The 21863-nt window shown below is 43.0% G+C and overlaps 1 protein-coding gene across 2 annotated transcripts in view; it reads left to right on the plus strand.

Moving 5' to 3' along the window:
- Nucleotides 1–21863, plus strand: part of LOC149191278 (carotenoid 9,10(9',10')-cleavage dioxygenase-like) — a 247823-nt gene that overhangs the window by 124106 nt on the left and 101854 nt on the right. For both annotated transcript variants that reach the window (XM_089404148.1, XM_089404149.1), the window contains exon 2: nt 220–331. In XM_089404148.1, the coding sequence (XP_089260274.1) occupies nt 221–331 (111 nt within the window). In that variant the 5' untranslated portion in view covers nt 220. The remainder of the gene's footprint in view (nt 1–219; nt 332–21863) is intronic.

Here is a 21863-nt window from a genome sequence, read left to right on the forward strand (position 1 = left end):
GAATATAAAAAACACACAAACCATCCAAAAAATACAAAATAGACCTACTTAAGCTATGTATTTATCTCCAGGTTTTATTTCAAAATTTTTCATCACAGGGTATCATGAATACACATGTTACAAAATAGTACATAATGTATTTGCATAGATCCTTGATTGTTACATTTTGCTAATGTGGTTTTTTTTTTTTGCATTCCACATTGGAATGCAATTCTGCAGAATGATCCATGGTCTCAGAATTAAAGATGGTAAAGCCACATATGTGTCACGTTATGTGAAGACATCACGCTTGAAACAAGAGGAATACTTTGGGAAAGCAAAATTCTTTAAGGTAACTGTTCTAGAATCTAAACGACATTTATATTAATAGGCTCTTGGAACTTCTTGTGTTCTTTTCTTCTCGTTTTTTCATGTCCCACATAACTTGGAGAAGACATTCAAATGACATCATACGAATGATTTGTAAGCAGTCTTTGCATGTAGCTATTCTGACATTTGCTTTTTATTTATTGTAAATATTTTGATGCAGTCATAGCATTACATGCAACCGTTGAATCTTGATTCAGGCCATGATGAATATAATACCCTTTACCATGAACACGAGTTTCTTGTTTGAAAGGGGTTGTCAACCAGGTTGTCTTGTCTGATGCTTCCAAAACTTGAACCTTAGATGAATGCATTCTCCATAGATTTCAAACTAAATTCTGCTTAACAATTCAGGAACCTTTTAGCAGATGATTTCTAGGGTCCATGATACTGTAAGAAATGGAGCCTGTAATATTCTTAGGGAATTTTTACAGTTAATAACAAAGCATACATAGACAAAAACCCACAAAAATTAAACACATGAATCAGACATGAATATGCACCAAAACTGTGCTGCTGAGCCATTTTATTAGAATATGAAGACAGTACAATGAGGTGCTGGAAAGAGTGCACCTGGGCTTGCTTAAGGCAAGCTAGTTAAGCCCAAATGAACAATAAGAAGCCCCTCTTAGGTATGTTGCTGCTCTATCTCCTGGTTCTGTGCTGAACTGCCCAAAAATACGCTGCTGGGTGTGAAGATCTGCTGCTAGGGCCTCTTCCGGTGTCCAAAAAATTTCGGGAAATTAACCTTGGCCTCTCCACCAAATACCCAGAATAACCCACGAAGGAATCGACCTATGATTGACCTTAGAATTTCGGCCCTCTTTTCCCTCTATGGCTCTATTGCTGGGAAATTCAACCCACCTGTCAATCCTGCTGCAAATAGCCCCAATAATAGTTGCAAACTCCAAGCAAACACTCTCCCAGGCTCCTCCACAAATCTCAGGTCCTCCTCTGGTAGGCTCCTCCATCTGATCAAAAACTCCTTAATGACTCTGTTCCTCAAATGCTCTCTCTCCTCCTCCGACTCCAGAACTAAGTTCCCTTCATCATCCATAGGGGGTAACTCTGTGGTTGCTGTCACCTATTGCCCTAGTGCCTTTTTTAGGCAAGGCACATGAAAAATGTTGTGCACCCGACTACTCGGAGGTAGCTCTAGCTCATACACTGCCTCCCCAACTCTGCAGTGACTCGTTATGGCCCATAAAAACGAGGCTTGAGCTTCTCAGCCCCCTTCTGCTTGAGCGATGACTGCCTGTACGACTAAAGCCTCAAGAAGACCAAATCCCCCACCTCAAACTGTCTCTCAACTCTGCCCCTGTTTGCATAAAGCTTCTGCTGATTCTGGGCTATCCTTATGTTGTCTTTGAGAGCCTGCAAAATGTCCTGGCTCTCTTGTATCCAATCCTTGGTCCTTGGGGCCTTGCTATCTCCAAACATCACGTCAGCAAAAGACAATGCATCGTAACCGTATAGAGCTCGGAATGGAGACATACCTATGGACATATGGTTCGTGGTGTTGTAGCAGTACTCTCCCAAGTGTAACCACCATATACATGCTCGCTGATGGCCCGTCACATAATTACTCAAGTAACCCTCCAACCATTTGTTAACCATCTCCATCTGCTTGTCTCTCTGGGTATGATAACTAGTGCTCGGAGTGAGCTTAGTGCCCACCAGTTGAAATAGCTCTTACCAAAATCCCCCCATGAACCTGCTGTCCCGGTCACTGACAATGGTCTTCGGAAGACCATGTAGCCGAAACACCTCCCTGAAAAACAATTCGGCCACCTGTGAGGTTGTGTATCGAGCTGAGTGGCAAAGAAATGTGCAAATTTCATCAGCTGATCGACCACCACGTAAATGCAGTCTTTGTGCTGTACTGTGGGCAACCCGGTAATGAAGTCCATCGACACACTCTCCCATTTCCCCTCAGGGATAGGAAGAGGCTGTAGCAACCCTGCAAGGTGTGACTGCTCACCCTTGTTCCTTTGGCATGTGTCACACTCCCTGACATGCCGCAGAACATCATCCTTCTGGTCCCTCCATGCAAAACGCTCCCTAATGGCGCTATACGTCTTTGTGAACCCCTGGTGCCCTGGTAGTGGTGGGTCATGGGCAGCCTGTAAAATCTTCTCCCTCAATTGGGAGTTAGGCACCAAGTAAATCCGGTCTCTAAAGTAAATCACCCCGTTCATCACCCTGTATCGGTCATCTATCACTGCCCCATCAAGGACCTCACATGCAAATCAGTCCTCAGAGAACTCCACCAGTAATTGCGCCCTCCAATTCGGGGCAATGCTCATCAACGAAAGAGCAGCCGGTCTTCTGAAAAACGCATCTAGCACCACGTTGTGCTTCCCTTTGACATACTCAATGTCAAAATCGTATGCTTGGAGCTTGCTTACCCACTTTTGTTACCTCTCTTGCAACTCCTTCTGCTCCAAGACAAACTTGAGGCTGTTGTGGTTTGTCTTGACTAGCGCATGCATGATGGCTAGCATCTCTTTGTCATAGATAGAGTATAACCTCTCGTGGGGCAATAGTTTCCGACTCTCGAAGGCTATGGGGTGCCCTCCCTACATAAAAACTGTGCCTATACCCTCTTCGGATGCATCACACTCCAACACAAAGGGCTGGGTGAAATCTGGAAGTGCTAATACAAGACAATTGCTCATGACCTGTTTGAGGCGATTAAAAGCCTCCTACTCTGTAGTTGTCCACTCAAAGGCCCCCTTCTTCGTTAGATTAGTGAGGGGAGCTGCCAACTGAGAGAAGCACTTTACGAACTTCCTGTAGGAAGTACAGATGCCCACAAATCCCCTCAACTCTGTCACAGTTCGGGGCTCTGGCCAATCCCGGATGGCCTCGATCTTCTCCTCATGGACCCTCACACCGTCCTCCCCAATGATTTTCCCTAGGTAGAGCATCTCTATCAAGTCGAACTCGCACTTAGACAATTTCAAATAGAACTGTTGCTCCTCCAAAATGCGCAACACTGTCTCTAAAAGCTGCAAGTGCTCCTCCCATGTCCGGCTGTAGATCAAGATGTCATCAAAGAACACCAACACAAAATTTCGTAGCTGTCCACGAAACACATGGTTCATGCAGGACTGGAAAGTGGCTGGTGCATTGGTTAGACCAAAAGGCATAACCAGGAACTCGAAGTGCCCATAGTGGCACATGAAAGCGGTCTTAGGGACATCTTGGTCCGTCATCCTGATCTGGTGTTACCTCGAGCGTAGATCAATCTTGGTGAAGAATTTCACCCGCCTCAGCTTGCCAATCAACTCATCTATGCATGGGATAGTGTAGTAGTTCTTCATGGTCTTCTTGTTAAGGGCCCTGTACTCAATGCACATCCGTATGGACCCATCCTTCTTCTTCACCAGAACAACTAATGAAGCAAAAGGGTTGGAGCTAGGTCTGATCTGCCCAAGTGCCAACAACTCATGAATAGCCCTCTCTATCTCATCCCGATATGCCTTGGGATATCGGCAAGGGGTAGTAATCACGACTTGTAACCTGGCTCTAGCTCAATGGTATGCTCAAATCCCCGGTCAGGTGGTTGACCCAATAGTATGTCTCCAAACACTACTGGGTACTTGTCCCAAAAGGCCTGTATATCCGTGTGCAGTGGCTTGGGATGAGCCCCAACCTCTAAGATCCTCAACTCCACAGCCCACGCAATGTCCCTGTGTCTCAAATTGCCTCCATCCTGTGGGCCGGAACCGTCTGTGGAGGGTAAGAGTGCATAGCTTGTAGCGAAACTGGTTTTCCATCTGGCCTTATGAACTCCATCTCCATTGTCCAACTTCCTCCAATCAGTAGTGACTCTGCCAAGAGAGTAGAGCCATAGGACACCCACCACCACATTGGTGTCTGACACATCCACCACGAAGAAGTGATTTGTCATTGAGTAGTTCGCCATCGTCACTGTCAAAGCTAAAACATAGCGTGTGCATTGCATGGTTCTATCACCTGGCACTAGAACCGAAAAACCCTCAAACTCCTTGGTTGTGATACCCCTCCTTTGGACCATCTGTGCATCAATGAAATTATGGGTAGCCCCACTGTCTACTAAAACAGAGACACACTACCCTTGCATGCTGCCCCTGATCCTCATAGTAAAAAACTTGGGTACCCCACATAGAGATGCGAGGACCCCTCCTGATGGAGCGAAAGGAGCTCCCCCTGGTGGGGGTGGTGGTGGTGTCCCCCTCTCTGCCTGCCCTGCGCTATCATCTCCACCCATCTCCAAATACACATCATCCTCTTGTTGAATTTCCACGACTTTGGGTCTAGGTTAGAGTCTTAAAATCATTGACGCTACCAAACCAAGAATCTCAACCATAACTACTTTGCACAACGGAATATAAATAGTAGTAAATCACACATGCACAAAATATACATAACCTTTTACAACTTTTAACCCAACTTTGTTATATTAAACAACATATAATACTATAGTCTAGGGCTCTCGTACTAAGGATAATGGCCCTCATACATCCACTAGTACTAGATACAAAACTGGGGCGTGGTGTCAGTACATCGACAACCATCTACCCTCAACAAGATACTCTGAACATCTGGTTGATGAAGTTGACTCTCTCAGCTCCCCTCGGTCGTACCCTATACCTGCCCGGTCGTTCGGCTCTCGATCTGCAGCTCCTGCTTCTATCAATGCTCCAAGTCCATTTGGCCACTGAACATCGGTTATCCAATCTGCTCACTAGTTGATCGTTCGTCCATCAACGCATCAACACATCAAGACTCATGTCGAGTTGTTCACAGCTCCACTTGTGAACAACTCTCAACTACCCACTGTTGCTCCTCATCTACTCAGGGACTTCAACCCACTATGGTCTTCCCACGTTGCACCGATGAAGACCAACATAGGGCATGGAGGGATGCCACCTATCACTGCAACATGTCCATCTCCCACAATGAACACGGGCTAGGAGGACTACCCATCTTCTGCTATAGATGTCCTTCTCCACACATAAGTCTTGAGCTCCACAAACTACTCCTGGTTGATTAGACCCTTGAGCTCATCTACTACCTCTCTTGCAACCACTTTTATCCATCAAGGTGTTTCTCACCGGGCTCCAACTTGGACACTTTCACGCTGTCCTCCAACAGACCATAAGTACCCAATCACATCCACACTTGGTCTTCTCTCACGCTGCCCTCCAACAGTCCACGAGAGACCAAGTCCACGCTGTAGCATCTCAGCCTAGTTAGGGCATCCCAACACCTAGGAGACCCTTACACACAGCTGCCCACAGACTCCACCAATCCGTCCTTTGCTTTGCAATAGAGGAGCTATTGCACAAATTTGGGAACGTCAATATGTCCTCACCTAGGACACCATCAACTCATCATCCAAGGGTACATCTGCAACACTCCTTGCTGTTGTTCCCTTGCCTTTCATCTGATGTGCATGCTGTCCAGTGTCACCTTGGCTGCTTGGTAGGCTTCCCAATAGTCCACGTGGGCTCCTGCAAACAACTCCTAAGGTCTCCTACAAGCAGCCCATCAACCTAATCCAAGTTAATCCTCACTGTAGAATCTATCACCTGGTTAGGGCATCTAACCATCAAATTTGCCCCTCCTCTTTAACATCCACAGGCTACCCTGTCCAAGCATTAGGACAACCTTCCATCTAGCAACAATTCAAGATAGAAAATGTCAGTATCCTTGTACCTTTGGGCCGGTGCAATTGCTGTTGTATAGTGTTCGGGTTAGGGCATTATTGCAGACCTTAACAACCCTCTCAAAACCATACAACAATCCGTTTATTTGCCACGAATTCCCTTCCTCTTTGAGCTGTTGGCCTACGTTGCCTGTTCCTCTGCTCCAACACCTTGGAATAGGCCCTACGACCCTCCTAACTTGCCCAAAACATGCCTGCGGTGGCTCTAATGTGACCACAGGGCTTGCGGCTCACCCAAACAGGGATATACCATCCTCAAACCAGCACCAAAGCTGCCCAGAATAGCTTGGACTCCTCTGCTGCTCCTCGACCCACACAAAAAGGTCTCCAAACTGTCCCTTATGCTCCTCGACCTCCTCTTCTTGAGCTGCGACTTCCACAGGTGTAATTTTCACAATGAATGTTGCACTTTGGATGAGGAAAATGTCCTCACATCACCTCATATTTATACACAAAATGAGGGCTCCATGAATTCATGAAGGGACATGTCTCTTGGACCAAGCCTACATGACTTGACTAGCCATAATTAATTGTCACCTTCAAAATTCATATCTCCACTTCTACAACTCGGAATTTGACGATTCTCAAAGCGTTGGATTCTCCTTAAAGCCCTCTGTTGTCTCATGTCATCACATGTAGAAATGTGCTCATGGTTTTGGCCCAAATCCAGATGGGTGCAAAACCCCAAGCTTGGGTTTTAAGCCCACAAGTCTACTTGTTGCACTTTGACCTCCAAACCTCGAACACTAGGGCTTGGAGTACCTCCTAGGCTACACCAAAATCAACACCTTCTCATCACTGCCAGAAAATACCTCAATGTAGTGGGCCTTGCCCTCTGCGCATCTATGACCTGGAGCCCATGGTTCTTGACAGGTAAAACACAACTTCCTCCTTTAGAGGTCTCTCCGGGTCTCCTCATCCAACTGTCCACGTCCTTGATTGGCTCTCGATGGTGGAGCTCCAGTGTCTCTCCCCTTCTGCGGGAAGCCCTGTCTTAGGGGTAGTGATGCTCTAACCCTTGGTAGGGCATCCTGCAAATCTCTGGCCCTCCCCACTACATTTTGCAAGGTAGTGGGTCTGTTGGACTTCATCAATCCCTTTAGTGGCTCAGCTAGCCCCTCTATAAACATGAAGACCCTCTTGGACTCCAATAGATACGACACCATCAATGACAACCTCAGAAACTCCGAAATGTAAGCCTCAATGTCCCAGTCTGCTTGAGCCTTGTCCCCAAAGTGCTCCTCTAGATCCTTCCTCTCAAAACGCTCCAATACTCTGCTGGTGAAATCCTCGTAGGATGTCACCCCGACATGTCCCATTGTGGTTAGCCCATGGAACCACTAATCATGGGCTTCTCCCTCTAAATGTAGCGTGGCAATTTTTATTACCTCCCCCTTCGTCATCTGATTTAGGTGGAAGTAGACATCCAACTTCTCTACCCACGCTCTGGCTGAGATCTCAGAAGAGCCATCAAAAGTTGGGAGAAACATTCTCCCCACAGCACGCTGCAAATCTGTCCACTGCGTGTAGTTTCCCCCACTCTGTCCCTTGGGCCTATTATTTCCCTTCAACTGGAAAAAGTCCCTGAAAGTGATAACTTCCCTGAACTCGAGTCCATGGGACTGATACTCCAAGAACTAGTCCCCCATAGTCAATTCCTGCCCTTGCTGCCCACTAGCTCCAGATGTCAAGAATGTTGGAATAGTGGATCTAGGTAGTGTGTTGGGAACAAGAGGCATGTTGGGGTTAAGGGATGCGTGGTGCTGCGAAGTACCAAAGCCTTCACCTAGCTAGAATTCCCCTTGAATTCCCTTACCCTTGTTGTTGCCACAATTTTGCTGCCTTAGTTCCTCAATGCTCTTGGACAGGCCCTGTACTTCTTTCAGCAAATGATGAGCAAACTCCTCCCCCTTATCTCTCCTATCTCTCTCATTATCTGCCATGTAGGTTTCCACAACCTTTGGTTCAGTTATCACGGGATCTAGAGTAATTTGCAACTGCCTTTCTCAACTCTTGTACCTCTGTCTCCGGTAAGTCACGTTTTGCCTATCCTTTGGTGTCATAGACTGCGCTGCTCCCACAGTCTGAGCCAAGTCTATGAGCTTTGATACCATTATAATATTCCTAGGGAATTTTTATAGTAAATAACAAAGCATACATAGACAAAAAGCCACAAAAATTAAACACATGAATCAGAGCATGAATATGCACCAAAACTGCGCTGCTGAGCCATTTTATTAGAAAATGAAGAGGGTACAATGAGGTGCTGGAAAGAGTGCACCTGGGCTTGCTCAAGGCAAGCTAGCTAAGCCCAAATGAACAATAAGAAGCCCTTCTCAGGAACACTGCTGCTTTATCTCCTGGCTCTGTGCTGAATTGCCCGGAAATACACTGCCGGGTGCGAAGATCTGTTGTTAGGGCCTCCTCCGGTGCTCAAAACGTTCCAGGAAATTAACCTCGGTTTCTCCACCAAATACCCAAAATAACCTGCTAAGGAATCGGCCTATGGTTGACCTTGGAATTTTGACCCTCTTTTCCCTCTATGGCTCTATTGCTGGGAAATTCGACCCACCTGTCAATCCTGCTGCAAACAACCCCAATAATAGCTGCAAACTCCAAACAAATACTCTCTCGGGCTCCTCCACAAATCTCAGGCCCAAACTCCCTTCACTCCTCAACTCCCAAGTGTGCCTTCTCCAAGCACTGTACAGTCCCTGCACTGCTGCTAGTGACTCCTCACCATAAACTCGCACTCCCATTGCTGGAAAAATCTGAAAAGGATGGAACTCCATCCTTGGTCTAGCACTCGAAGTCCACCAAAGCAAGGGTTGAGATTTCTGCTAGGAAACACTCATGTGCTAAGCAACACATGTAGACTTGGCTTCAACTCAAGCGTGCTACGTCAAAGACAAGTTTTCTAAAAGATGAATGAATCCCCAAATGAGTGCCTTCCCTTTCTTTTTGTCAAAATGCCTCCAACGTACTCATGTGGGCCCATCTCGATTTCCTCCCAATGAAATTCCCTCCAAGGCATGTGCATTCTTTATGTGGGCTACAATTCTCCATGGGTGGCCCTCACTCTCCATTAATAGTTCAATATTCTCTTCCACCTCTAATGTTTGGGGCTTTCTTTTAATCAAAAATCAATGTGGGGCCTCTAAACCCACATTTCCTAAGTGCAAACATGAATTAAGACAAAATTTACCAAAATTGATATTTCACTTAGCAATAATGCTAAGTGGGAATATCAAAGAGCCTTAAGAATAACTGCTTCCAAGTGGACATGCTTGATGTTTGTTGGAGCATGAAACCCGACCATAGATCTATGATATCTCTTTCAAGTCATAGTTAGACCTGATTCACTGGTTGATGTGCTGTGAGTGGATGAATGTTTGGATTCAAATACTTGTAACAGGAAAATCCTCATAAAAATGTAATGCAGCCTGGTTGAAAAAGTAAGGTGGTTAATCAAGGTTAGCATATTAAAAGTTCAACACTTGAGTTTGAGGCAAGAATCTCTTCTCAACATAGAATCAGGTGGTTGGAGAGAATTAAATCTATCATGCTTCATTGTATAATCCATTGCAAACAATCAGTTTCTTATGGCTTTATCTAGGCTGAGTTTGGTGCCCATCCTTTGCACCTTGAGAGCATCTTTAAGCTTGTCTCCTTTCTTCACAGAATCCATATTTCAAGTGATTCCGCTGTAGGACTAGTGATGTATTCATACTCAACCCTTCATTCTCGAGGGTAGATTACCTCCATGGATCTCCCAAGGCAAATATGGTGTGGGTTTTTAGTGGCTTCTCCACTTCTTTGGCCCTATTATGCCTTATACTAGCAAGGGTACCTATACATTCATTGCAACATTGTAAGCCCAAGGTCACAAGATAAAGCCATGTAACAACCATGTGAGGCCCTGTATCTGGTATGGTAGACTTTGTTCATTGGACCATGGCTAGTCCTTTTGAGTTTGTCTCTGTTCCTTTCGTCCTGGATAGGATTGGAAGACCTTTGATGGGCTTATATGAAGACTCATGGTTCTAGAGGAGCATTCATTTTGTAGGGGTGATCACCATTGTATGGGCTAGGGCAACGCATGTCGGTTCACCTATGTCATTCGACATGGTTATGAGCCTATTGAGTTTGTCGATGGCCTTGGGCTTGGTGTACTATCCCTTAGATGTTTCCTAGACATGCCAGTCTCATAGTCAACAACATATCACGCTTCCCAAAAGTAAAAAAAATCAATGAGGTCTCTAATTCTGGAGCTTGATGAGAGGATGACATTAAACGTGGAATTTTTCCATTTAGTGAATGCATTCTCAATATATGATTGGTCAAAGCTGGCCAAATAGGTGGCGTAGGTTTCTAGGGGAAAAATAGGTGGAGCGCTTAGGTGTTTTGGACATTTATTACAGCCAAAGTGGTCTATTCAACAAGAGGAACAAAATCCATGTCTTGGTTTTTGCACTTCCTCAATGGCGTGAGACATGGAAAATAGTATCGAAAAGAGTGGAATGCCTGGCCAAATAAGTAAGAATGTTGGAGCAAGAGAAAGGTGGTGAAAAGTTTGACTAAAGGTCAAATCAAGCAAAAAATAGTTGTTAGAAAGTCAAGCTACGTGTTGGAGGTCTCTTTGACTAAAAAGATAAGGTTGTGGACAAAAATATAACTTTTACAATGTTAAGGAATAAGTCATCTTCCAATGGAGCAAGTTACAAGGTGTTCACGTTGATTCCCAAGGCAAGTCAAACTTAGTAAGGAGGACATTGGAGGCTTCTAATGGGACATTGGTGCTAAAATAGCTACTATTTGACCTTCTGAACTCTTTTCTAATGAATCATTGGACTTCTTCAGGAGCTGTGAGGCAATTCGACCCACTTTAGTGGGCAAACTCTTGTAATAAAAAATAAATTTTTATGAGTTGACATAGTCTCCAAAATTATTGTGGATGACAAGTCAAGATATTATTACTTTTTTGGAAGGAGGAAACTAGTCATCAATGAGAATTATAAATTGCTAGCTCCTCCTCCCTTTTGAGGTTGTTAACTATGAGATGATTTGATGCCATAATAGAAAGAAACCATTTTGTAAAAAAGATTTCATATGTTGAATTGATTTTTCTATACTTTTTCTTCTTTGTTTTGACTCTATCATTGTGCTTTTATAGGGTTATTTTGTAGGTACATCTTTTTCATCACGAGATCAATATTGCAATAGATTGAGGGACAGAGAATTACATGGAAGGGGAGATCAAGACCCAAATCTTCACTTCAACCTGATAGTTGTCGAAAATACACTTTTCCAAGTGTTGGACAAGCCCTCTAGGGGTGATATCCATTTGGAATTATGAGCTATTGGCACCATTGTTTTTGTTTTGGTTGGGGCATCTTGAATGAGTAGGTCCTCCTAGTGAGTTAGATCTTCCTACAGGTAATCCAAGGCTAAGAGTGTGGGATAGTTTCACCAGCCAACTCCTGTAATATTCCTAATTGGAAAATAATAGTAAATACCAAAAACATGAACTAGGAACAACAATTAAAATTAAAATCCAAGCACCCAAATCAGAACACCATAGAAAATAAGAAGAATAACTGAGCCATTTTATTAATCTCGAGAATGATGAGTACAATGAGTAAGGAAAATGGAACCTGGGCTTGCTATTGCAAGCTATGCAAAACCCAGGTGAGACAACTCTGATCTGGAGGAAATACTGGCCCAAACTGGAACTGCGCACTACCTAGGAATTACTGTTGTTGTTGCTAGAATGGGATTGAAGGTTCTGCTCTGAATAATGCCTTCATCACCTTGAAATTGCAACCACGGGCTCCACTCCTCATACCCAAAAATACCCAGAAAGGGTTTGGCCCAACTCCAAGCCAAAACTGAATCCACAAAGTGATGCAAATTTACTAGCTAATAAGCAATATGCCCTGCTATAAGAATGAGGATTTCAGGTGCAAATATCACCCAATTTGTTTTGTAAAATTAGCCGAAGACTCCTCTCGATAAACCCACAAAAACCCATAAAAGGTTTTGGTTGAATCCACTGACCCCCAACAAGTGTGAATTGCCCAATCTGGCCAGAAAACACCCCACAATTTTGATATTGCTGAATTATGCCCAAATAGACCACGGCAATGTTACTTGGGAGCGGGAGCGGAAGCGGGAGCGGGAGTGACCATTTTCAGAAGCTCCCGGTTTGGGAGCGAATCCGCCAGCGATTTTTTAAAAATATATATATTTTTTATATTTTTTAATTTTTGATACATATATGTCAACAAAAACATGTAGAATGATGAAATAGACATAAAAAACATAAAAAAACATAAATTGATCATTGAACCATATCACATCAATCATCTAGAAATTATAATCGTCATCAACCATGTCCACAAGTTAGTAAAATACATATTACAACTGCAACATATTGAGTCTTATAAATCATGATTCATCAAATTCAATATTAAAGTTTCAACTTCAAGCTTTCAGAATTGAAAATTCAATAACATTTATCATCATTGATCACCAAAGTTGTACTTGTAAGCCAAGTTTAACCATTACAAGAAGTAATATCGAAGATATTTCTAAGTCCTAACTTCTAACTGTTAACATGATATTAAATGTTAAAAATTTATAAAATGAAACATGAATAATGAGATGAAATGAAACAACTTTAGTCTTTCACAAAGCATCATATTCATAATTCACAATCATTACCAATGAGTTATAATTGCCAAGGCCCAACTTCAAACTTCAAATTTTCATTGTCACAGTGATATAATGTTTACAAAAAAATATCATAATGTCATAATGATATGAAAGAGTCAAGAGTCAAGAGTCAAGAGTCAAGGACTCAAAACTCAACAGTTATGAAAACTAAAGTCTAATAGAAACTAAAAAAGACAAGTAAACTGTAAATCTACAAGTGGCCCTTGCCACGAGAGTCTCCAGGAGTATAAGCAGGTCGTGGTGGTCTTCTAGGAGTCTCTCGCACAGACCGACGACCAGAACTAGAACCTCCACGCGAGGGTGTCGATGGAGGTGGCGACAGCAATGGAACAAGACTCGGGCCTCGAGCATTGCTACTGGATGGTGGAGGTGGAGGTGGCATGGTTGCTGCAGCTGCTTCATTTTCATCCCTTACAAGCTCCTCTTCTAGTTCTTCAATATGTACAATGCCATCCTCCAAATTGTCGTCCTCAGGGTGATTGTCCCAAATTTTATATGTGGGATCTTCATTAGCCCGATCACAGTAATGGCTCAACAACCTCAAGTTGTAGTGCACATAAACCAAGCTTTCTGCTCGGTTTTCGTTGAGTCTGTTTCTTTTCACATTATGTATATAACTGTAGGTGCTCCAACACCTCTCTGCAGAAGAAGAATTTACAACCTGTGAAAGAACTTTTTTTGCCAATTTTGGCAAAAGTCCGTGGCCGCCATATGTTTCCCACCATGTGAGAGAATCAAATTTATCTTTGTCGTCCATTGCATGGAAGTTACCATACAAACCAGTGCCACTGAAGTATCTGCCTATTTCAAGGCGCACAACTGCACATTCCTCCCTGTCAGGCACCAACTTTTCTAATGCTTCCAGATATCCTTTAGTTACCTCTTGATCTAAATGGGGTTTGGTCCTAACCCCACACCCTGCTGCAGGTTGGCCCAACCAAGATGTAGAGTAGTATTTTGGCGTAAGGATATACGCCAAGCAATGTAGTGGAAGGTTAAGCCTATTCCACCGTTCACACACACAATCATGAATCAGTTTGTACAAGTTGGGATCTTTATTATGAACAATGTCTTTTATTTCCCCCAACATGGTATCCATTTGCTCATACACCTCGCCAATCACTGGTTTGTCTGTATCTGCAAACCGAATCATGTGATAAATTGGCTTGGTGAAATCCAATACCTGCCTCACAGTTGTCCAAAACTGCCCATCAAGAGCGGCCTCCTCCACCGTTTCAAAACCTGCCATGTCAGCTACATTTGTAGCCCTTTCCTTTAACACCTGCCAATGTGGACTTGATACCATGCTAGCTAATGCCTCTCTTACCTTCAAAAGGCGCCTGAAGGTGAGGTAATAGCTACCAAATCTAGTCCTCGCAATCTTCAGCAACTCCAATCTCGAGTGACTGCGGAAAAGGCCATGGGTATTGCTATGATTTGTAATAAATTTTATCATTTGTTTTCCTTTCTTGTACAAATCACCAATCCATTGGTATTGTTCATTTTTGTTTTTGACAATATCATGCAACAGAAGGTTCAATGTGTGAACCAAACATCCAGACCAAAATATGTTCGGGTATTTATCCTCAATAATTGCTCTCGCTGCCTTACAATTAGGAGCATTATCAGTGATGACTTGGATGACATTGTATGGGCCAATACGCTCAATTGTTTCAAGTAATGCTTCTGCAATGTTGATAGCGGTCTTGAACTTGTCTGAGTAATCATGTGCAGCTAGAAAGATGGGACCACTGACAGACACAGCAAGAACACTTATCAATGGCTTGCCTTTTACATTTGTCCATCCATCAGATACAATGGACACCCCATTGTCAGTCCAAGAACTTGTCATTTTATTCAAAGAATGTGATATTTTTGCTTTTTCATGATCAAGGCCAACAGTTCTTGCCTTGTCATACCCAGGGCTCTTGTATCCTTTAGGGGCATCATTTATGGCAGAAACCATTTCGTGCCAATAAGGTGAGCGTAGAACATTGAATGGTATCCCACATGCATAGAGGAACCTGTAAACTTTTGAATCCACATCATTCCTATACCCCTCATCAAGGAAATCTGATATGGTTCTACGCCTTAAAGATGATGACCTTGTGCCTCCATGTCCATATCCACTGCCTTGGGAGGATGCTGAAGGAGTTCTTTGTGATTGTGAGCTTGGTTCAAAGAAACCCCTTGATCTTTTTGTTCTGTATTGGGCGTCCTCCTCTTCCTTTATGTATTTGGCTCTATCTGCTGTTGACACCGCTGCACAAGTTTTGATTCCTATTTGTTTCTCTCCATCCCATGGCCTTTTCCCGCAGAGGTGTCTTCTAGCACGGGTGTATGAGCCTGTGTAATCAGTGTTGCAATGGGGGCAATGAAATTTAGTGGTTCCACCCCCTCTCCCTGTTTCAGCCCTGTGAACATATTTCCACAATGGAGTTTGGTCTTGTTTAGTTTTTGAGGGTCATGTTCACCCTCCTCCACCTCCTCCTCACTGGGGTTTTCACCCATTTGACTTCCTCCGGCTTCTTCATCCACCTCTTCAGTTTGAGGCCCCCTCCGTTTCCTACTCTCCACCACCATAATAACCATAAAAGGGACCAGGAAGAGAAAAATGCCAATAAATATCCCCAGGTCCACGGTGTTTGATGTTTGTAGGGTTTTGAGTCTTGAATCTACAAATTAATTTAGTTTATTGGGATTAATTCATTTAATTTATTAATTTAATTTAAATACATGATTTTTAAACAGTTAAACTCAAACAACTAAATTAACTACCTAACCAGCTAAACTAACTAGACTACTAAGTTACTTACCTCTGCAGGCTTGCTCCTTGCTCCTTGGCAGTTGCTCCTCGCTCCCCAGCACTTGCTCTTCGCTCCAATGCTCTTGCTCCAGCTCCAACTTGCTCAATGAAGTGATAATGAAAGTTTTTTTGGCCCATTGGCCTTATAAAACAAAAAAAAAATTCTAAATTTTTATTTTTTTCGGGTCCGGCGGATTTTTTTTCCGCCGAACCGCTCCCGGCCCGACCCGATTCGCTCCCGGAGCGTTTTTTAATGCCCGGGAGCGATCGGGGAGCGATCGCTCGCCGATCGCTCCCGGGCATTAAAAAACGCTCCGGGAGCGCGAGAGCGATCGCTCCCTGAGTCGCTCCCTAACAGACCGGGAGCGTAAATTTTTTTACGGGAGCGATTTTGGGAGTGCGCTCCCGAGCCGCTCCCGCCCGGAGCGCGCTTCGGGAGCGGGTTCGAAGGGGGGGGGGGGGCGCTCCCCCGCAACACTGGACCACGGGAAATTTCTCCCAGCTCTAGCTAAATTCTCTACTGAGAAATACCTCCTATCTCCAGCCCTTGCCTCTCCCGATTCTACTTCTCTAAACCCTTGAAGAACATTTGGTCAATAGTTTTTGCGCCCTTGCCAAAAGATAGAAAAATCAACCCAGGTAATAGCCTCCAATCTAGCTCAGCAAATCGCTATCCAAACTCCGGTCTAACAAAAAGAAAATTCCTTGCAAAATCTTGGTGCCTCTAATCCACATTTGCTCCCACAATGTGCTACGCAAAATACCTTTGCACCCAAGGAAAATGCACTACTAAATAAACGCCCGCAATGATGTCCAATGAAAGCTCTAAATTGAGCTCCCCAAATTTCCTCACTAGAGAGACACTCGAAGTTCTCCAAAATGAGGGTGGAATTCCACTTGGAATTCCTAGTGCTAAACAACACTCTGGACCTTGTGCTAAAAAACTCCAATAGAATATGAAATATGAAGTGCAATAGCCAAAAGATAATCCAAAAAATGAGTCCATCCTCCTTTTATAATTTCTCCTCATGCATCTAGACTCCTTTTTTATTATTATTTTATTAGTGGGGGCCATTTTCCACTAAGTTACTTTTTTCTGCCATTTAATCAAATAATAATTTGCCACTATTCTCCAATAAAATAATACTAGCCACCTTTCTCCAATAATATTTGCCCTTTTTTTAATTAATATTACTAAAATTCAGCAAAATTCCTTAGTGACTCCCATGCTCACAAAATTGGGGATATTACAATTCCTCGCGTCTCTCCAGCTTCAAAAGGGAAAACTAATAAAGGGTTGTGATCGCAACTCTACAATTTGGTAAGATAAAAAGATAAAGGTAAAAGCCTCACTCTTCAACCATCTCATATTAAAAAATTATAGAATTATTTCCATTTTTATTTATACAAGCTTGCTACAATTTTTCATCATGCATAGCTACTAATCCTTAGAGAAAATTAGCTTAAATTTTTATCGTAGCCAAGGAATTGATATATTTATTTCTTGAGTTTCTTTTTCCATGTTTAGACGAGTATATCTAGTTTATGTGTGCAGATATGTAGGATAATTTAGTTGTAGCTGGCTTTGATTTTTAGATTTTCATTCAACAAGGCTCCATTTCACAAGTACCTTTATTTTGCCTTCTATTAGCATAGATTTGTTTTATAGTATATATCTTAAACTTTGTAGCTTAGTTTAATTTATTTCAGCCTTTAAAAGTTTTACTCATTAGCTGAAATAATATTCTGGGTTGTATACCTAGGGTTTTTGACCCAACGACCTGATAAATTAAATTTGTAGCTTGCTAGAGATTCATTTTATTTTAGGTATGAAGACTTAGAAGTGGTCTAAATAGGCCAAACTTCTATCTTCTAACTTCCCCACTCTTGGATCTATTCGGCACTTTTTGGTGAGTTTTCAAGGGGTTGACTTATTGACTTTTGCATTTTATGCAGAAATTACTAACTTGTAAAAATAAGGTAGTGTTAGTTTATGTAGCTAAGACATGTGTTCTAGTCTAAGATGGTGTCTATGATGCAAAGGGACAAAATGGATAAATTTTCTCCATTACCTAGAAAAAAAATGCCTTAATTAGAATTAATTAGTCAATTTATTAATTTTAATAAGTTTAACCTAGGGAAATGGCCTAATTAATCGAGATTTATTGAGGCAAATCGATTTTCCTCTAGCAACTTCTAGAAAAGTCATTTTTAGAAGTCAAGATGATCTTAGCCATCTATTGGACTTAGATTGTGGATGTTGATTTGTCAATGAGAGATTATAAGAGGTTGATGGGCATTTGGAGAACACATTGGAGACATAGATTTGCAGTGAGAGAAAGGGCACAGTGATAGCTTGGAGGACACCAAGCAATGAGGAATCAACAGTGTTTGAGTAGAAGATTTCATAAGAGAATTTCTTTATTAGTTTCTTCCAGTTTCTGAGATACAAAGGGAGAAAAAATTGCCAGTTCAATTTGTTTGCAGGAGGCTTGTGAAAATTCCTCAACTGGAATCCTCGGAGACACTGTTTAGTGCCAATTCCACTAGCTCTGTGGGTTGAGACATTGCCCCAACAACTAACAATTGGTCTCAGACCTCCTGAATCCTGGTGAGGAAGGGGTCTATGCCTTCCCCCTTCTGCATCCTAATGCATCTCAGCTTCTCCTCTAAGTACATCTTCCGCTGCTCGGAAGTGCCCAGGTAGAGCGTGGAGAGAGTCTCCCACACCTCTTGGGTAGCTTTTCTAGCTATGTGTGAAACAATGTGATCCCGGGATCCGTCTAGGATCAACATCTTTGCCTGCGCCATCTCCTTTCTATACTCCTTGAGTTGATCTGCATCTGAGGAAACTGCTACCATTGCATCAATATATGGCTTCAGGCCATATTCATCTAGAAGGAAGGACATCCTTTCCTTCCAAATGACATAGTTGGAAGCTCCATCCAACCTGTCCTGATCATGAAGCCCAACAGTGGCCATCTCAGCAAATGTCGAAAATATCCTCTTCCCTTCTGCTCAACTGCTGCCTAGCTATTCGCACTCCCTTATGGAGTGAGAAACTCTGCTCACAACGACTGCTAATTTGCAAGGAAAATCAAACTTCTTGAGACTAGAAGTTCCTTGAGGAAATTTTCCCTCAATGTGTACTCTTCTTTTTTCCACCCGATGCTAGCTTTGCTCTAGCAAATTGCTACAAAACCACTGCGTATAGCTAGAGATCTACTCTGCGAAAACACTGGGTTGCTCCCTCTGCCTTTGGAATCACTCGATCTGGAGAGATCGACTTTTTCTGCCCCTCACTCAGAAAAAATGACTCTCCTCAAGTAACTCGGCCTTTTGGCAAGGTGACTGCATTGCCTCTGGGAGTTTCGATCTGCTGCCCACATTGAACAACGAAACTCCTTCTTTCTTTGCCCCTAAGCTCTCCGATTGTTCAACCTGGCTCTAATACCATGTGAAAATTCCTCAACTTGAATCCTATTGCAACAACTGGAAATTATTCTCCTAATTGTTATTTTAATGTAATAATTTATTTACTGTTTCCTACAACAAATACTGAATAACTCACACTGCAACCAACACAAATAAAATTGCGGAAGAATAAACGCTGGAAGAAATGCTAGCATACACTCATAAAATAACACAATTATTGTAACAGCCCTGGTGAAAATTCCATGTAATAAAGTTAAAAACAATAACAACGGATGAATGAGACACTTATTTCAAGCTCAATGTGGGGCAAGACATCCTAGGGGGTGTTCATTTGGTTGTTTATGGCTAAGGAAATTGGAAAAGGCAATGGCTAAGGCATTAAAGACATTTTGGCACATTTATTTATGAAAAGAATGGAAATTATGAGAAAAAGGAGGTGAAAGGTCACAGGTTGCATGCAAGGAGGAAAATGAAGGAAAATAATGGAAAATGAAGAAAATAGAGGTTTCATTCATAAAAAGGCTTCTAAAGATCAATTGGTAACCTTTTGTCAGTTCAGTGTTGGAGCTCTCTCTCATTATAGGATCAGTTGGTAACCTTTTGTCAATTCACTGTTGGAGCTCTCTCTCATTGTTCTCTCTTTCTCATACTCTTGGACACTTAGAGTTTTCTTGGAGCACTCTTGGAGGGTGTGGCATACTTGGATTCTTGGAGCAAGAAGGCAAAGGAAGAGCAGGAAAGCGCAAGAAGGCATCAGCATCAACAACTACATCAAATTTGCTTGCAGGTACCGAGTTGCATGAATGATTTCTTCACTAGTTCTAGCATGCATGGCATATGCATGCGGTTTGTTGGTCGTGATTTGTCATTGGCATGGAGGATGGCTGGGATTGACAGTGGATTGCCTAGCCTTGCCATTTCTTGGATAGCCATGGTGATTGTGGGTTTATTTCCTTCTTGTGTTTTTTATTGGTTCTCATGTTTCCTTAGCTTGGGTTGAGTTACTAGTCCTCGAGCCTTGGTTGGACAAATGCTCTGGAGCCCTTGGTGGGTTTAGTTACTAGTGCTGGAGCCTTGGTTGGACAAATGCTCTGGAGCCCTTGGTGGGTTGAGTTACTAGTGCTGGAGCCTTGGTTGGACAAATGCTCTGGAGCTTGGTAAAAGTTGTGGGTTGAGTTACTAGTCTTGGAGCCTTTGTTGGACAAATGCTCTGGAGCCCTTGGTGGGTTTAGTTAGCCCTTGGTGGGTTTAGTTACTAGTGCTGGAGCCTTGGTTGGACAAATGCTTTGGAGCCCTTGGTGGGTTGAGTTACTAGTGCTGGAGCCTTGGTTGGACAAATGCTCTGGAGGTTGGTAAAAGTTGTGGGTTGAGTTACTAGTCTTGGAGCCTTTGTTGGACAAATGCTTTAGAGCCCTGGAAGGCTGGGATAGAGACTGATCTGATGATGGTTTTGTGATGTCCGACCATGAGGTGGAATCGCTGTTGGATGGGTTGAGGTGGATGGCCTTCGGAAGCCTTGGATGAGTATTGATTGACGTGTTCTATGAAATGCCACATTCATGCTTGGAATAGGGCACAGGGGTGAATGGATGAAGAGAAATTTGGTTCAACCATTCTACGGTCGGGTGGAACATGGTAGTCCCATCTCCGGTTGGTTCATTGCATTCATTAATGAGAAATCCATTCCTTTGATTTTCATGTGTAAAGGTACTGATGTATTTATGGATTTGATCGCTGATATGTTTATAGTATTTCTCTTCCTATTATGTTGGATAGATGCAGCTTTAATGACAAGAACTATGTATGTCTCTCAGCATGTTTTTACTTGTATGTGAATGGATAATGTATCTATGACTTAATAGATGATAATGCAACAAATGGCATGAGGGAACAATGGTTCATAGCGATTCTCTGATAAGTACGAGATCCCTACCCTTAATTCTGTTGTTTACACCTGTAGGTTACATGTCGACGATATGTTTGACGAAATGCCTGCCATGGCTAGTAGGGATCCAATCAAGGTCTTGAACAAGTAGTTGCTTTAGTACTTTCATTTCCATGTTACTTTACTTATTTGAAGAGATGGATCAGTTTTGGGTGGTGTCCTAGGCTCTGAGCTTGAAAAAGTAGCTTAAATCCCGGGGTCGCTAGCACAGTACTGATAATTTTGGTCCACAGTCACTAGTAGGCAAGCTTGTGAGAGCAACTTTAGGTTGCTGGTTGCTCCCTTGCCCATAGCATGAGAGTGACTATGGCCCAAGAGACCTAAAACATCAGTGGGACCTAGGGACAGGCTGTTTGAGTGGCAGACTTGTCTTCTGAGGGTTCTGTTGATGATGTTGGATGTTTGTATGGTGTGTTTTCGTTGGTTCCACTTCCTTTAGGTGACTTAGGAGGTTGAATCATATCATGGTGGCCTCTCGTCACATGTTTACCCCGACTAGCTAGTTGCTTGGGTGGATGTGGGAGGAGAGTGTCACAATTATTTTTGGACAAATGTTCCCGGAAAAACCCAACTTGGGAAAACTGGTGTAGCAGCTGAGGGTTTTAATATTAAGCAGTAGTGAAATAATCTGAGTACAATTGCATGTCGAAACTGGCAATCCTACAGAGATACTGGAAAAAAAATCTAGTGATGAAATTTCCTCACTCCACAGGCAAATCCGGGCTCTGACCTCAACTCAAATTGAGCCATCCCAACTGGCTTTGTGCAACTACTGTGTCACCCTAGCGCAGTCCCTTCTGCACTCTGGTCTGGTCTGCTGATTCTCCTCAAGTCGTCTAGTTTGCTGCTATCTGGGAAAA

This window comes from Pinus tabuliformis, chromosome 2_2, assembly GCF_031772625.1.
Source record: "Pinus tabuliformis cultivar Carrire ecotype Pingquan chromosome 2_2, CPIR1, whole genome shotgun sequence".
Classification (NCBI taxonomy): Eukaryota; Viridiplantae; Streptophyta; class Pinopsida; order Pinales; family Pinaceae; genus Pinus; species Pinus tabuliformis.